The sequence below is a fragment of the Thunnus albacares genome, chromosome 9 (genome assembly GCF_914725855.1).
Source record: "Thunnus albacares chromosome 9, fThuAlb1.1, whole genome shotgun sequence".
Lineage (NCBI taxonomy): Eukaryota > Metazoa > Chordata > Actinopteri > Scombriformes > Scombridae > Thunnus > Thunnus albacares.
In genome coordinates, this window is record NC_058114.1 from 1,860,346 (window position 1) to 1,878,523 (window position 18,178).

Genomic DNA, 18,178 nt, shown 5'->3' on the forward strand with positions numbered 1-18,178 from the left:
CTATCCCAGGTTTTGTTGTACCTTCCATGATCTCCAGAGCTGTGTCTCAAATACTTCTGTTAGTTCATGTAGTACACTGTGTACACTGTGTACTTACTGGCGTAGCGCGCAAATTTTGACAGGGTAGTGTTGTCTCAAATCAAACACAGCCGTTGTGCACTTACCGGAAATGACGATCACCAATTAGCATTAGCTAGCGTTAGCATTCGTGCTATCAAATCATTACAGACTGCTAAATTAACCCAAAAAACATACTGATGGCTTATATCCGACAACAGTATAGTGGTGCTTAGTGCTAAAAAAACACATGTATAACTTATATTTGTATAATGTGGCGATGTTCACCGTAGTTACAACGTACCCGGCCGCCATTTCCAGTTTGAAAAGCTGTCCCTCCCCTTCCGCTACGTAGCCAAGTGTCCATTGTCCCACACTCAACTTTTTGACTGTTTTGAGTGCACCATGCAGGTAATCACAGTGCACACTTCTCATTGTGAACACATTTATGCACTCAAAATGTTAAGTGTAAGTACAGAAGTGAAGCGATTTGAGACGCAGCACAGGAGACAAAGGGGAAGTAACCTCAATGACTTCCTGCTTTCAAACTCTCGCTGACATCGCCAGTGATGTAATAGGTTAGACAAGCATGGGGGATATGTTGAATTGAATCAAATGTGTGGTTTAGTATCTTATGTGATTCTTACTTATTGTTGCCTGTGATGAGGATTACGCTGTGCTGTGCTAATGTGTTTTGTGACATTGTCATACACCAGTTGGTATAAAGTAAAGGACACACCTGTGAGAAATACAGTACAGTTCTGCTGAGATGGACTGGAAGGCAACGTTGTTGTTGATGTTGGTTTAAGAAGAGTAGAAATGAGAGGATGTCTGTGTAGCTGTGAGTTAAACCAGTTCAGATAAGTTTGATTTGCTTGTATTAATTTTTTTTGTTTGTTTGTTGTTTGTTACACTGGACAGACTTCCTCAAAAACAACAAGAAGAGTATAAAACATGAGTGTATGTAAAGTGCAGTGTGCATGTGTCCTACCTATAATAAATGAATAAATATCTATATGTATATATATATATTATATGTGTATGTACATATAGGTGTGCTTGTGTGTGTGTTACATCAGGCAGGCTGACAGCCAGACAGGATGAAGGTGGAAGAAATGTAAAGTAACCAGTAAGTTCAAGAAGTAAATGTAGAAGAGAAACTAGCAGAAACTGAAAATACCTGAAAAAGTACCAGAACTTCTGAGCCAGGTTCTCACAGCTCCTCTGCTCTGTTCTTACGGTAATAAATGTTTTTATAAATGTCTCCTGTTGCCTACAGGTGGATCGAGTGGACCGGACACCTCCCAGTCTGACCACCAGGCGGAGTCCCAGCACGGTGGTGGATCTGGGCGGCGGACGCTTCGGCATCTTCATCACCTCCAAACACCTGCAGGCCTCCGACCCCGACAGCCCCACAGAGGAGCTGGAGTTCTCCATCAGCAGACCTCCACACTTCGGCTACCTGGAGAACGCTCTCACAGGTCGACTGTCTGTCTGTTAGTCGTTGTGTTGCAGTGTTAGGAGGTCAACGTTGTCTGTAGTTGGATTGAGACTCTGTCCTCTCGTCCCCCGCCAGGCGCCTACATCAAAGGTCGTTTCACACAGCGGGACTTGGATCAGCGAGCTGTGGTGTTCGTCCTCCCGGTCGACATGGAGGTGACGGCAGACAGCTTCCAGTTCCGCCTCACTGACCCGGCAGGAAACACCATGCTGCCCGAAATGTAGGTTTATCTAACCAAAGGATCAGGGATGGTTGGGGATCATTATGGATTTTAAAGAGGACATATGACCATTAGAAGATCCCTTCATAATGACCTTACAATGGAAGTGATGGAGGACAAAATCCACAGTCCTCCTTCTGTGCAAAAAAATGTATTTAAAAGTTTATCTGAAGCTAATATGAAGCTTCAGCGTCCAAATGAGTCAAATCAAGTAGATATCTTTCAACGTTACAGTCTTTTTAGTGCCAAAGTCCCTCTTTTTGTTACTATACTTCCACCTGCAGCTCAACAGGGAAACACTGTCCGAGGAAACACAAAGAGGGAATTTGATGCTAAAAAGACTGTAAATGTGTCAGATATCCACTTGATATGACTAACTCAGACTGCTGAAGCTGAATAGAAGCTTCACACCTGCATTACAGGTAAAAACTGTCTTACACTAGTCCTCTGCCTTTTGGGCTCGGTCCCTAAAAATTCAGCAGTGACATCTCTGACTCTGGATAATACAGTAAGGACTACGTTATTGAATAGAGTCAGTGTGTGAGTGTGTTGTGTTCAGTATATGAAGGATTCAGCCGTGTGTCTCCTGCAGACTGGAGTTGTCCTGGTCTCGGGTGGAGTTGTCGGCGACCTGCTACAGAACCTGTGAGACGGCAGGAACGCTGCAGATCCAGATCCAACGCAGCGGGAAGAGCATCGACCCGGCTTACGTTGCCATCCAGGTCTGACTGTGACAGCAAGAATTTAGTTTTAAAAAGTTCTGCCAATAAAGAAAATGCTCTTTATTAAGCTGTTTTATTATCGTGCTTCTGCAGGTGGAGGAAGGATCGGCTAAACCCGGCAGAGATTTCACTCACAGCACCGCCAGTCTGATCCAGTTTGATCCAGGTCTGAGTCTACTGGACTCTATTCTGTTCTACTCTGCTTTATTTAACATAGACAGTGTCAGGTGACTCTCTGTTGGATCAGTTCAACATGGACATGAAACTCTCCTGAGCTGAAAATAATCAGCTTCATTAAAACAAAAGTCAACTACAACTCCCAGAAAGCATTGCTGTTAGAAACATCCAATCAGAGAGCTTCAGATGGCAGGATTAGCATATTATTCTATTATTTAGCAGCTGTCTTTCAGTGTTTGAATGTGATGCAGCTCTGATGTTTCGTTCCAGGAGTCAGTGTGAAAACCTGGAACGTTTACCTGATAGACGACGGTCTGGAGGAAAACCACGAGATCTTCACCGTCACCCTGAAAAACCCGAAGAACGCCGTCCTGGGACAGAGAAGCTCCGCTACCGTCGAGATCATCGACCCCAGAGGAGGTGAGAAATGATCAATGATAACTTTATAAATGATAACGATCAACAACCAGGTGTGTTTACATGGAGAAAGAATTTATTTACTCAGTATGAAGAGGAAATATCTTCAGATCAACGATGATGACGTCACTCATGTTTGGATCTGCTTTGTTTCACTAAAAACAATAATGTTCATAGAAACAGTTCCTGCAACATCAATTATATTTATTTAAAACTATAAACAAAGATGTTAAAGAATAAAAAGATATTTCCTCAGAGTGTCAACATGTATTTATGAAGCCATCAGGGGTGCGAGATTTAATTTTAGCGTCTAAATTAAGACAATGTGCCGTTAAATAAGATCTGCTGCTGCTATTGGTTGAAGAGACGACAGCTTTGTGTATTCTTCCTGCAGAGAGGAACTCTACCTGTGAGGAAATATTAGTTAAATATTCTCATGTTACTGCTGGGAGAGAAAACAGAGCTGCAGATTTTAAACCTGTTTATCTGAAACGTCTGAGCTGATCAATCAGGTGCAGCAGATATTTGTATGAATTCCCATTTCCTCCGCCCATATTTTTCATCTCTAAACAGGAACGCCTTAAAATACATATTGTATGGTAAATGGGCTGTACTTGTATAGTACTATAGTACCAGTAGGACTTCTAGTCTTCCAAACACTCAAAGTGCTTTTACACTACGAGTCACATTCACCCATTTGCACACATTCATACGCTGAATGCATGCAAGGTCCCGACCCGCCCATCAGTCTGGGGTTAATTATCTTGCCCAAGGACACTTCAACATGTGGCCGATCATCCGATTAGTGGGCGACCCGCCGCCCAAACACGCTATTCAGCAGTTTTCTTCCATTTAACCGTCATGTGGCGCTTTAGTAGTTAAGTAGAAATGTAATTTGACTGTTTAGTGATTAAAAAAGGGCCACAAATCCTCAGAAAATATCCCCCAAAGTTTTCATTCCAGCATGAACATATTTTGGAATTTTCTGTCCTTTTTCCGTTTTTTTTTTTTTTTTGAAAATGTGAAAAAATATGTGGTTCATTTGAACGTTGATCTGCAGCTTGTGCTGTTTTTCAAATAAATGAGTAATGTACGTTAATAACCCAGAGAGCATAAACCTTCAAGTCATATGTTTCCTTCTCTTCAGATTCTTGTAAAGTGTTAAATTATCATGAAATCAGTGCAGAGTAATAAAGCTCAGACGGCTTTCCATCAGTTTAAATTCTTTATAATAAATTAGCTCCACTTCTTCTGTCTTTGTTTCTTTGTCTGACTTAAACACAAGCATCAGTCTCACAAACAGCTAAAGACTTTTTGCACTTTTTGTCATTCTTATCGTCTCATTAGTTGGCAAAATGTTGATCTCAGGTATATTGTTTGTCATGTTTGTTTATTCATATTTTTGTTTGTTTAACAGGGACCATACAGATAAACAACACAACAGATGTCTACAGGGCATCTATCTAGCTGAAGCTAATTTGCAGCCTCTTTTGTTCTTTGTGAGGCTTTAAAACTATGTTTCAAACAGCATGTGAGCACAGATTTAACAAGTATTCAGTGTTCACATCTTTGTTGATGTTTAAGCTTCAAGTTCTGATTGTGTTTTAAATTCTGGTGTTAAGGTGTTTCATATTTGTGAGCCAGAAGTTATTTAGATCAGGGTGGTGGATGTAGGAGGGCGCTGAGGTGTAATATGTGTTCAGGTTAGGATGGTGTGATTTTTGTGGAATTGCTCTTTATAAATTTAGCTCTCTCTGTTGTCCATCAGGAAGATGCGACCCAGACGACCTGAGGGTGGAGGAGGACGAGAATCGACCTCTTCCTCCTCCACCTCCTCCTCCTCCTCCTCCTCCTCACCTCCCTGAGCCTCCCCAGCCGGAGGAGGAGGACCCCGTCACCGACATCGAGGCGGAGCTGCTGTGGGAGAACCAGCCTCACCCTCCCCGAGGCGACGTCCCGAACCGCCGGCCCTACCTGGACTACGGAGAGGGGGAACCGCAGGACCAGGCGGCCCCCAGCTACAGCCACATCCACTACCACAGCAGGCAGCTGCCAGGGAGAGGTACTGGGAGCACTGGGAGTGCTGGGAGCACCGGACACAGGGTCAGACCCACAGGACCGAAAGTAAGTGTTTCTTCCAGTTTTAGAAATTAATTTCACTGTTGTGTGAATATTAGGAGGAATTCAAACTAATAAATCCTCCTTCTAACAAAAAGCCTTTAAAAGCTTTTCTGTCTGTAATAAATATAATTAGTTTTTTCTAATTTTATTTAACCAACAATCCCCCTGCTTGTCTTTTTTCTTCTGTCTATATCTCCGTTTAAATGATGAACATGGAATATTTGATTTTACCAGTTTTTTACACCTCAGACAAGAGATAAATGTTATATTTTGAGGGCGTTTGTGGCGTTTCCATTCAGGTTTTTTTTTAAATGCATGAAAACAGGAGGATTGAAAAGCATTTATGAGAGAATCAGAGTTATTATCACAGTCTTGTCAACATGATCCAGTTAAACCTGAGATATATTTATCCATTTAAACTGAACACGACGTCACAGTACATACAGTAGTAGTAAGCGGATGAACCTGTCTGGACAATAGTTAAAACCTTTTTCCAGCTGGAAGAAGCTTCTTCTTTGTCATGATGTGTTGCATCGTGTCCTCACTCACTGGCTTAACAGTTTAGTCTGCATGTTGAATTGTCTAAATATCCTTAGATGTGTTATTGTAAATTCACTATATGCACAAAACAGTTAGTATTGACAGTGGTGGAAGAAATATTCAGATCATTTACTTAAGTAAAAATACTGATAGCACTGTATAAGTTCTTATTATGCAGAAATGCACATCTCAGTGTAATGATAATTACTTTATTGGATTATTAGTATTGATGCATTAATGTGTACATCACTGATGTTGCAGCTGGTAAAGATGCTGCTGGGTGGCAAATCAAAATAGTCTGTGCATCATAATTTATTTGTTGATTATATTTTCTATTATTAATCTGAATCTGCAAAGCAATTAGTTGAGTATGAAGTATTTGCCACTGAAATGTAGTAGAGCGGAAGTATAAGTACAAGTACCTTCAGTGCAGTACTTGAGTAAATGTTCTTAGTTACTTTCCACCATCAGTATATTACTGTATGTACAAAGTGTGTATTTGTCCTGTAACCTTGTGTTGGTGTTCAGGTCCATCTGTCAGGAGAGAGGAGGCCTGAGGAGAAGGTCTGGACGGTAAGACTCACTGTGACACACACACACACACACACACACGCTCCGTGCTGATGCCTGGTTCTCCTCCATCAGTTCCACAGTCTGACTCCTCTCCGGCTGGAGGAGCTGAAGCCGGGCGACATCGGGTGGAGCTGGTCACCTCACAGTCCCCTCCTCCAGGAGCTCCGAGTCGGAGACGCTCCTCAGATGGATCATCCAGCACCCAGACAGCAGCCGGAGCTCCGCCAGCGCAAGGTGCAAACACACACACACACACACACACACATTTCTTCAGTTTGTTTTAGTTTGAAGTCTGAACTACATCTACAGTGATCAATCAACACCCCTTATTTCACCACAAGTTTATAAAGTTTTGTTCATGAGCTGCTGTACATCCTACTGACATCAAGTTCACAATCTTTAAACAGTCAGGTGCTTCATCGCTGTCACTCCGTGTTATAGATTTCAGGTTAACTGTGTCTTTGTCTGTTCAGACGGGGAAGTCAGTCAGCAGCTCTTGTCCTGACGGTTGGACTCACTACAGGAGACGCTGTTACATCCTCAGCTCTTCTGTGGCAAGCTGGGCCAGCGCCGAGCAAACCTGCTCCCTGCTGTAAATAACACACACACACACACAAACATATACAGTAAATAACACACACACACACAAACATATACAGTAAATAACACACACACACACACAAACATATACAGTAAATAACACACACACACACACACACACACACACACACACACACACACACACACACACACAAACATATACAGTAAATAACACACACACACACACACACAAACATATACAGTAAATAACACACACACACACACACACACACACACACACAAACATATACAGTAAATAACACAGACACACACACACACACAAACATACAGTAAATAACACACACACACACACACACAAACATACAGTAAATAACACACACACACACACACACAAACATATACAGTAAATAACACACACACACACACACACACACACACACACAAACATATACAGTAAATAACACACACACACACACACACACACAAACATATACAGTAAATAACACACACACACACACACACACAAACATACAGTAAATAACACACACACACACACACACAAACATATACAGTAAATAACACACACACACACACACATAAACATATACAGTAAATAACACACACACACACACAAACATATACAGTAAATAACACACACACAAACATATACAGTAAATAACACACACAAACACAAACATATACAGTAAATAATACACACACACACACACAAACATATACAGTAAATCACACACAAACATATACAGTAAATAACACACACACACACACAAACATATACAGTAAATAACACACACAAACACAAACATATACAGTAAATAACACACACACACACAAACATATACAGTAAATAACACACAAACATATACAGTAAATAACACACACACAAACATATACAGTAAATAACACACACACACACACACAAACATATACAGTAAATAACACACAAACATATACAGTAAATAACACACACACAAACATATACAGTAAATAACACACACAAACACAAACATATACAGTAAATAATACACACACAAACATATACAGTAAATAACACACACACAAACATATACAGTAAATAACACACACACACACACACAAACATATACAGTAAATAACACACACACACACACACAAACATATACAGTAAATAACACACAAACATATACAGTAAATAATACACACACAAACATATACAGTAAATAACACACACACAAACATATACAGTAAATAACACACACACACACAAACATATACAGTAAATAACACACACACAAACATATACAGTAAATAACACACACACAAACATATACAGTAAATAACACACACACACACACACAAACATATACAGTAAATAACACACAAACATATACAGTAAATAACACACACACAAACATATACAGTAAATAACACACACAAACACAAACATATACAGTAAATAATACACACACACACACAAACATATACAGTAAATAACACACACACAAACATATACAGTAAATAACACACACAAACACAAACATATACAGTAAATAACACACACACACACAAACATATACAGTAAATAACACACACACAAACATATACAGTAAATAACACACACAAACACAAACATATACAGTAAATAACACACACACACACACAAACATATACAGTAAATAACACACACACACACACACAAACATATACAGTAAATAACACACACACACAAACATATACAGTAAATAACACACACAAACACAAACATATACAGTAAATAACACACACAAACATATACAGTAAATAACACACACACAAACATATACAGTAAATAACACACACACACACAAAAACATATACAGTAAATAACACACACACAGAAATATATACAGGAACAGTCAAAAGTTTGGGCACACCTACTTGTTCAAGAGGTTTTTCTTTATTTTTTACTATTTTCTACATTGTAGAACAACACTGAAAACATAAAAACTAGGAAATAACACTTATGGAATAATGTAGTGAACAAAAAAGTGTTTCATATTTTAGATTCCTCAAAGTAGTTACTGTTTGCCTTGACGGCAGCTTTTACACACTGTTTGCAACATCTGAACCAGCTTCATGAGGTCGTTAACAGGTGTGCCTCGTCAAAAGTTAATTGATGGAATTTCTTCCCTTCTTAATGCATTTGGGACCATCAGTTGTGTTATTATCATTTTTTATTTTAATTTTATTTGTTAGGGACGATGCAATTTAACATAATTCTGATACAGAGCATGAAACTGATGTACTGCACAGAGAGTTTATAGCTATGGCTAATTTTCAACTCTTGTCCCTAGTTGGGCTTTACATACATATACAGTGTAATTAAAATACACAGCTTTCATCATCATAAAAGCCACGGTGCAGATATGGAAGTACAATACAGAAAATACATTGATTGTGATGTACAGTTTGAAAGAAAAGGAAAGAAAATAGAAAAATTAACAATACAATTAGCTAAAAATGGGTACAACTCTGGTTTGCTTTTAGCCAGCGCTTAACCTTTGTTGTAAAAGATTTTATATCTGGAATTAATTTGATTTTAGTTGGTAATGAGTTCCAGAGTTGACAGCCCTGTATGGAGAAGGCTGATTGTCCAAATTTAGATCTACAATATGGTATTTTACAGTTGCAATTCACCATGCTGCTAGTTACTCTGGTACTGTCTTGTCTTTGGATATATCTAGAAAGAGGCTCAGGGGCTAAACTGTTGATACATCTGAAAACTTATCTAAGAAAACAAAAATGAGTAAAGCTCTCAAAACTAAGTAGATTGTATTATTCCAGTATGTGACAGTGATGCCACCGGACAGGTTTTGTATAAGGATGTGAGGTGTCTGATTGTGGATGGTAATACTTGAGTCCATACTGTCATACAATATTGAGAAATGAGAGAAAAATCATAGCGTGCATAAATAACTGGAGCTGCCTGAGTTGGTATGTAGTGCCTGATTAATTTAAAACAATTAAGATTGGTCTGTACTGCTTTTAAAATCTTCTTTACATGTTTAAGAAAGAATCTAATATGGTAAAATTTGTAAAATCGTTACATATCGGGATATTACACTGAAAATCTCCAGGAAATTAGTATAAAATCGAGGGACCTATAAATAAATGAATGGTTGGTTGGACAGTAAATTGAATGTATTTGGGTTTTGGACAAAACAAGCAATTTGAAAACACTTTTAGGAATTTGTGATCGGAATTTTTCATTGTTTTGTAACTTTTTATATATCAAACAATTAATCGAAAATTTATAAAATTTCATGTAATTTGCAGGTAGGAAATGGTCAGTTTTCAGGACATTTTGGTGCAAATTTGGATTGTTATTTCCTTTTATTTGATAGGGACGATGCAATTTAACATAGTTCCAATACAGAGCATGAAACTGCACAGAGAGTTTATAGCTATTGCTAATTTTCAACTCTTGTCCCTAGTTGAGCTTTACATATACAGTGTAATTAAAATATACGGCTTTCATCATCATAAAAGCCACAGTGCATTACAGATATGGAAGTACAATAAGAAACATACTGAAAATACATTGATTGTGATGTATAGTTTGAAAGAAAAGGAAAGAAAATAGAAAAATTAACAATACAATTAGCTAAAAATGGGTACAGCTCTGGTTTGCTTTTCGCCAGCACTTTCTTTCCAGAAATTCTTCATTTTTAAAAAGTTATGTTATGTAATTTGGCATGAAAGAAGAAATGCACTAATTATAGAGTGTTTAAGACAGAATCTAACATGGTAAAATTTGCAAAACCGTTATGTATCGGGATATTACACTGAAAATCTCCAGGAAATTAGTATAAAATAGAGGGACCTGTAAATAAATGAATGGTTGGTTGGACAGTAAATTGAATATATTTGGGTTTTGGACACCTTTAGGAATTTGTGATCGGAATTTTCCTTGTTCGGTAACTTTTTATATATCAAACAATTAATTGAGAAAATAGTCAGCAGATGAATCAATAGTGAAAATAATCATTATAGTTGCAGCTCTGGTCAGTCGTCTCATATCACAGTTAACAGTCCTCCAGGTGTTTGGATGCAGCCTCCACCCATGCTTCACTTTCTTAGTGTCTGACTGTGGATGGTAATGCTTGAGTCCATACTGTCAGAGAAAATCATAGCGTGCATAAATAACTTGAGCTGCCTGAGTTGGTATGTAGTGCCTGATTAGTTTGAAACAATTAAGGTTCGACTTTACTGTTTTTGAAATCTTCTTTACATGTTTATCAAATTTGAGTCGCGAATCTAAGATTATTCCTAAAAACTTGAAATCATTGACCTCCTCTGTTTCTTCATTCCGTATCTTGATTTCAAAATTTTCAAGTGCCGAGGTAGTGTTTGTTTACAGCAAATAGCCCCGTTCCACTACTGTAGTAATCCATATTATGGTAAGAACCACTCAACTAAGTACAGAGAAACAACAGTCCATCATTACTTTAAGACATGAAGGTCAGTCAGTCCCGAACATTTTGACGACTTTGAAAGTTTCTTCAAGTGAATCAAAAACCATCAAATATTATGATGAAACTGTCTCTAATGACGACCGACCCAGGAAAAGAAGACCAACAGTTACCAGCCTCAGAAATTACCAGTTTATTTCACCTCAGATTAAACATCTCAACATCAACTGTTCGGAGGACACTGCTTGTGTCAGGCTTTCATGGTCGAATTGTTGCAAAGAAACCACGACTGAGGGAGACCCAATAAGAAGAAGAGAATTGTTGAATGGATGTTAGACCAGTGGAAATCTGTACGTTGGTCTGATGAGTCCAGATGTGAGATGTGTTCCAACTGCTGTGTCTTTGTGAGATGCAGAGAAGGTGAACGGATGGTATCTGCATGTGTGGATACGACTGTGAAGCGTGGAGGAGGAGATGTGATGGTGTTGGGGGAGGGGTTTACCTTCATGGCTACCACAACACGCCATCCTATCTGGTTTGTGCTTAGTGGGACCATCATTTGCTTTTTTTTACCAGGACAATGAGCCAAAACACACCTCCAGGCTCTGTAAGGCCTCCACAATCACCTGTTGTGTTATTTCATAGTTTTGATGTCTTCAGTATTGTTCTACTATGTAGAAAATGTATTAATTATTGGTGGAGATAATGTTTGAAATGATCTTCATCAGATCTTTTGGATTACAAGGATTTTATCACAACCATGACTGAATAATAACTTGAACAGTGGCCTATAATGCTTGTTGTTAAAATAATGATAAATTTAATTTCTATAGCACAAAATGCAACACAAAGTGCTCAACATAAAACCAAAGAATTATACCATTCAAACATTATATATCATTGTTACATAACTAACCCTAAACCTGGCTTAGTGTATCAAGTTTAGTGCGTTTACTGTAGTTGTCTCTGTATGTGTGTAACATTTGTTTTTCTTACACTCTTCCAGCTTTAACAGCAGTCTGACCAGCGTGCGGTCCAGAAGAGACATGACCTGGCTGTGGAAGTTTGCAGGCAGGAAGCCATTTTGGATTGGTGAGCGTTCATCACAACATGGTGAACACCTGAGAGAAAAGTTTATGTCCTGATTTTGAAATGCTGTCTGTTAGGACCGGGAGTCGATCCTGAACACTGATCAGTAAGTGTTGGTGTCTAATTCTTCGTCATGTTTCCAGGTCTGTCTGGAGGTCCGGGCCGCTGGATGTGGGCTGACGGTCGGTCGGTGTCCTTCTCCAGACTGAGGGAGGCTCCGCCGGGCCGCAGTGAGTCCGACGTCGGCTCGGACTGTGTGCTGGTTGAAAACCCCACGAGCTGGATCTCCACAAGCTGCTCCGCCGAAACCCAACACACATTCATCTGTTCATCGCCGGCTCACACTCACTGAGAGATATTTACTGCTATCAGCCCCGTCATAACAACCTGTGTGAACGCTGTGTTTAAGTCATATTTAATGCAATGATGCTGCTCTGTACATTAGTTTTCATATTTTTGTCATAATAAAGATTGCTGCACATATCAAAATATGAGTCTGTAAATGTGGATGAAAATCTGCAGGTTAACTTTATATATCAGGTTTAAATTCAGCTTTCTGCATAAAACTGAGGTAAATCTGTCTATTTTCTCAACTACACACATTTTTCTCTTGAGAGTTAACCAGTCTGGAGTCTACAAAGAATTTAAACTGAATGAACTCTGAAAACATGATAAAGATCTGTTAATAGACAGTTCTTGTTTTTTTGTAAAAGTAATTAAAGATTTTCATCAATACTGTGGTGAAATTATTAATTTACAGAGTAATCAGCAGAGTTTCAGTCTGCAAAAGCATGTTTGTGTAAAGAACTTCATTCAACTGAATGTAAATAACTGGAGATGCTTAAACTGCTTCTATTTTTCTTTCACTTATGACTTAATTTACTTACTAAAAAGCTTCTAACTTTTAAGTTCTTCCAGTTGGCAACTTTCCTACCGAGCTGATTGAGGCTGCAGTTCAGGCAGCCAGGTGTCTAAGTTAAAAATAAAAAGCTTACTGTATTTACCTTATGTATCCAAAATATACAGCAAACAGACCTGCAGTGAAGAACTACAACATCACATTCATTTACGTCTAAGTTTATTTGTTGTATTGTGAAACGGTCAGCAGAGGGCAGCACAACACCACCGATACTCCTGATGACTCCATCAACACTGCTCTGATTCCAGCAGGTCTGTCAATCCGTAATTAAAACAGAAAAACAGCTGGTAAAAAATTATAAACATAAACGATCAAGCTGTTGCTTTCTAGAGCGCACAGGAGTTGGTTCATTTTTCTGGGAATGAAGCAAACTACTTCCAAGAATGAGTGAGTGAAACCACAACATTGGTTGTATTTTTCTGTCCTTTTTACAGAATGTTTACAATGAGATATTAGCATTACATTAAGCAGTTCAATGGCACATTTTGGTCCCTTTATTGCTAATCTTTATTGCTAATCATTCAATCCTATGTCTTAATGTAGAATATGCTAGTGAACCAAGCTGCTATTGGGTTGAAAACGAGTCAGTTTAGGGACTAAAATACCAGTTTACAATTATCTGTCTGCTTTTCACATTAGCTTAATGAAATCAATACCTACATCATATTTTATATGATTACCGACAGGTGTCTAACCAAATTCAGGGACTTTTGATAGCAGCTAAAAGCAGTTATTTTAACTTTCATGTTGTGATTTGTCTAAAATGGTTGCATTCATAGACTGTATATAAATATGGATGAGGCGTCGCCGCTTCCTACCACTATGCAAAAGTGAAGCCAAAATATCCCCTTTCCGGGAGCTGCCATCTTGCTTGTGACAACAAAAAACTGCACTTGAACAAACATCAGCATGATAACAACTACCTGAAATGACAGAAACCATCTTTAAGAAAAATTTATTTGACATGTACTTTGATTTTTTTAGTTTGGCTCATATCCCATCTACTAAATGGAGGGGGCGGGACTTATGACATACTGCAGCCAGCCACCAGGGGGCGATCGAGATGTTTTGACTTCACTTTTGGGGAGCTGTCATGACGTCCAACTTTATATAGGCTACAGTCTGTGGTTGTGTTTCACGTCCACCATTTTGTTAGAGCAGCACAGTGACTCGGCAAAAACAACAACAATCGGCTTTATCCACTTTCTAAAGACTCTCAAAGCTTTATTTGTAAGTATTGGATTCATTTCAGCTATATTAGTTTTATCATTGCTGTTTTCTTTGGATGTACAGTGTTGAACGATATTAAATTAACCACTTTGAGACTGCAGCTAAGATGCTAGCTAGGTTGAAACAGCAAGTATTGGAACAAGGTAACAGTTAATCCCGGTTTAGTTTCTGTTAAGGTTAAACATTAAACATTAATATAAACATTAGAATAAACATTAGTTAAATGAGAACATATTTTATATGGTTACCAATAAATGTATACCCAAATACAATGATTTAGTCTTTTATTATCTTATTATATATATATATATATAATATATGTATATATATGTGTATGTATATATATATATATATATATATACACACTATATATATATCTTATTATTATATATCCTACTACTACAGTTATTTTCCCTGTCATGTTGTGATTTCACTCTCACGGCGCAGTTCCCAAGTCTGCTAGCTGGGTTGAAACAGCAGGGGTTGGATGAGGGAAAATTAAGAAACAATTAACCCTGCTTCATTGTCTGTTCAGTTAAACATTCGCTTAATAACAATACCTACATCAGATATTATGTGATTAAAAGCGGCCAAAATGCACTGATACCCTTAAATGTACTGTGATAAATGACTCTTATGCAATAGGTTTGTAAAGCCTGCCATTTTATGCTGTTGTGTTAAAATAACAGTGAATAAGCAAAAAACATTCTCCATTTCATCTACTTTTTAAGCTCCTTCGTTTAGACATTATTTGTAAGTACTCAGTTTATTTCAGCTACGTTGGTTTTGTGTTTGCTGTTTCCTGTGGATGTACAGTAGGTTAATAGTATTTGATTAAAACTTGACAAGATGCTAGCTAGGTTGAAATAGCAAGATTTAGCTGTTGGATAAAAGTAATTAAAACATTACTGCAGCTTAGTTTCAACAATAGTCAACGTTCGTATGATCAGCAGGAATGCAGTGATTTTCTCTTTTTATTTAGTATTCTACCACTCGTTAGTTAGTTAGACTTAGTAAAAACACTCATTCGGCTTTCATCCATTTTCTGAACATTCTGATTAAATCATATTTATTTTAGCTAGCCTGCATAAGTTTTATGAATGCAATTAATGAAATTGAAATATGGATGTATTACTATTACAACTTGGAGAATGTTAGCAACTTAAATGCTAGCTAGGTTGAAATAGCAAGGGTTACCGTCATTGAAAGGCCAAAAGTAACAGTTATTATTGTTGATTGTCCAGTTTAAACATTAAGTGATAGAGTAAATAATGATAACAATAGCTACATCAGATTTGATATTAGAAGCAGACATTTACCTGGATGCAGTTATTTACTCTTTTATTTAATATTCCATTTCCAGCAACTTTACTCTTATTTTGATGTAGTGATTAGTGACTTCCGCCGTTGTTCCCTTGTCGACTAAGCCTGGCATTTTACATGCCTCAGTTTACGTCCACCATTTTATTGAACGGCACAGTGACTAAGTGAAAAACATTCAGCTGTCATCCACTTTCTAAGACTCTCATTGAGACATCGTAAGTAATCAATTTATTTAACTATGTTTGTTTTGTTAGTGTTGGTTTCTGTGGATGTATTGAATGATATTATATTAACTTTGAGACTGTACTAACTAGCCAATTACCCTTTTATGCTAGCCGTTTGGCAGTGCTATGCTAATACTACACTCTAGGCTACTTTAGACTGTAAGTGAGCCACTTAAGGGTTCTATAGAATTTACATCTAGATTTTCAACATGAGATGTATGATATACTACACTAATATAATAAGTGGGCTATTCTTGATATATAAACTTAATGCCATGCTGAGGATATTCTATTTGGTTATATTCATGACTAAAAGAGAGACGCTTCAGTTTCTTGTTTTAACCAACTAGGCACATAAGTGACTTCAGTGCTTGTTCTGCTTGGTCAAATTATTCCTAATATGTTCAGTGTGTCTGTGAAAACAACTGAGTGTAATAGCAAGGTATTTCAGTTATTTATTGATAAGGGATGATTCTTAAAACTTGGCAAATCTTGAAACTGTTTAAATAAATGTATGTCTATATTTTGTCCAATCAAACAATATATTCATTTTTAGCTGATAATCTGACCCAAAAATCAGTGAAAACAACGGAATAAAACTGGATTTCTAAAGCCAAAGGTAAGATAATCAAAGGTCTGTACTGTAAATATGTACTGGTGAAGGTGGTAGGGGGAGCCAAAATAGTGTGAGACAGAAGAATTTTATAAACAAGCTAAGGTGCAACACAAAAGTCGTGTTTGTAAGTTAAATAAGGAGGAGACTTTAACAAGAAAGCTAATGTGGGTTGTTATTAGGAGTCTGTGACTGGTCTAAACCAGAGCTTTTACTTCTGCGCCAGGGGACCCATTGTTTCATAATCCATCCATGTCCCTTACATTTCAACAATATCACATATTTACCAGTACTATTCTGTACCTGCTCTTCATTGACATCTTAAATATGAGATTTTTAGGCTGAGGGAAATTTTCAAGAATCTATGCTTTTTACGGCTGCATCATTTCATGAAAAATGGAAATATTCTTCACATCTTTTTGATGAAATTATTTTAGACACATCCCCAACATTCAGCATGACATATTTGGTATCTTTGGAAACTTTAGGATCTCCATTTAAGATTAAAATACCTTTCTATGTTTTAACAATGCTTGTCCAAACAACATAGGTTTGTGTAGATGGAGCAACCAGTGCATCTGACGGTTATTCTTACCAGTGCTAATAAGTGGACTCTTGCACTGCAAAAAAAGAATAAGAGAAGAATTTTACTGTATCATGATGATCTGTTTCAGAGGATTATTTACCCGGACAGGAAGAAAACCCTGGACACATCACTGATTATTTTGAACTCTTCACATTAAAATTGCCAAACTCAAAGAAATTCATTTTCAAAAACTTCCTTTTTGAAAGAAGTATAGCAGACCTTTATCTCTTGGTATATCCTACTGTAGATTAGCAACCAATTAACATAATATAGCAGTGGTAGTACATAAGATATGCTTGCCCTATATAAATTGTAAATGCATATCAGATGTTGAGTGGAATTAATTTAGTGACTAAATGTTCCATAGCACAGTATTAGAAATAGTAATTATTGTTCTGATATTTAATGAGTCATGTTCAGTCTTTGCAAGAAGTACTGTACTGTAAGTAACACTATGCAAGTGTTAACTTATTTGTTGGTCATTACAAGTAGGTAAGTTGATATCATTGCTATGAGGTTTTTATTCACCAAACCACATCCGCTTTTAATCGATAAAAACACAGCTGTAGGATTCGATTTAAATCCCACATATCTAAACTCTGCCCACATATTAAGTGTCCCTCTGAAATACGTCACAAAGCTGTAGAACTAAAAACACATTAATTTCCGTTTCAGTGTGACTTTAAAGGTAAGCATTGAGGCTGGCTTTTGGCATTGAAAAAGAAATTGGCAATGAAAATTTCAGATTCTACTGCTAAAAGTGTCTAATTGTGAGAAAAAGAAAAACAGAAACTCTTTATGTGTAAATAGGGACCTCCTAAATTAAGATAAAACATTTAAATAACTTTTAAGACCTG

At 37.5% G+C, this 18,178-nt stretch overlaps 1 protein-coding gene across 3 annotated transcripts in view; it reads left to right on the forward strand.

Moving 5' to 3' along the window:
- Positions 1-12,915, forward strand: part of frem1b (Fras1 related extracellular matrix 1b) — a 63,602-nt gene extending 50,687 nt beyond the window's left edge. For 2 of the 3 annotated variants that reach the window (XM_044361445.1, XM_044361446.1), the window contains 11 exons: positions 1,337-1,538; positions 1,634-1,778; positions 2,371-2,500; positions 2,594-2,666; positions 2,948-3,097; positions 4,863-5,218; positions 6,284-6,328; positions 6,401-6,562; positions 6,802-6,920; positions 12,344-12,450; positions 12,570-12,915. In XM_044361445.1, the coding sequence (XP_044217380.1) occupies positions 1,337-1,538; positions 1,634-1,778; positions 2,371-2,500; positions 2,594-2,666; positions 2,948-3,097; positions 4,863-5,218; positions 6,284-6,328; positions 6,401-6,562; positions 6,802-6,920; positions 12,344-12,450; positions 12,570-12,778 (1,698 nt within the window). In that variant the 3' untranslated portion in view covers positions 12,779-12,915. The remainder of the gene's footprint in view (positions 1-1,336; positions 1,539-1,633; positions 1,779-2,370; positions 2,501-2,593; positions 2,667-2,947; positions 3,098-4,862; positions 5,219-6,283; positions 6,329-6,400; positions 6,563-6,801; positions 6,921-12,343; positions 12,451-12,569) is intronic. The other variant, XM_044361447.1, reaches the window with a different exon arrangement.
- The last annotated feature ends 5,263 nt before the right edge of the window (positions 12,916-18,178 follow it).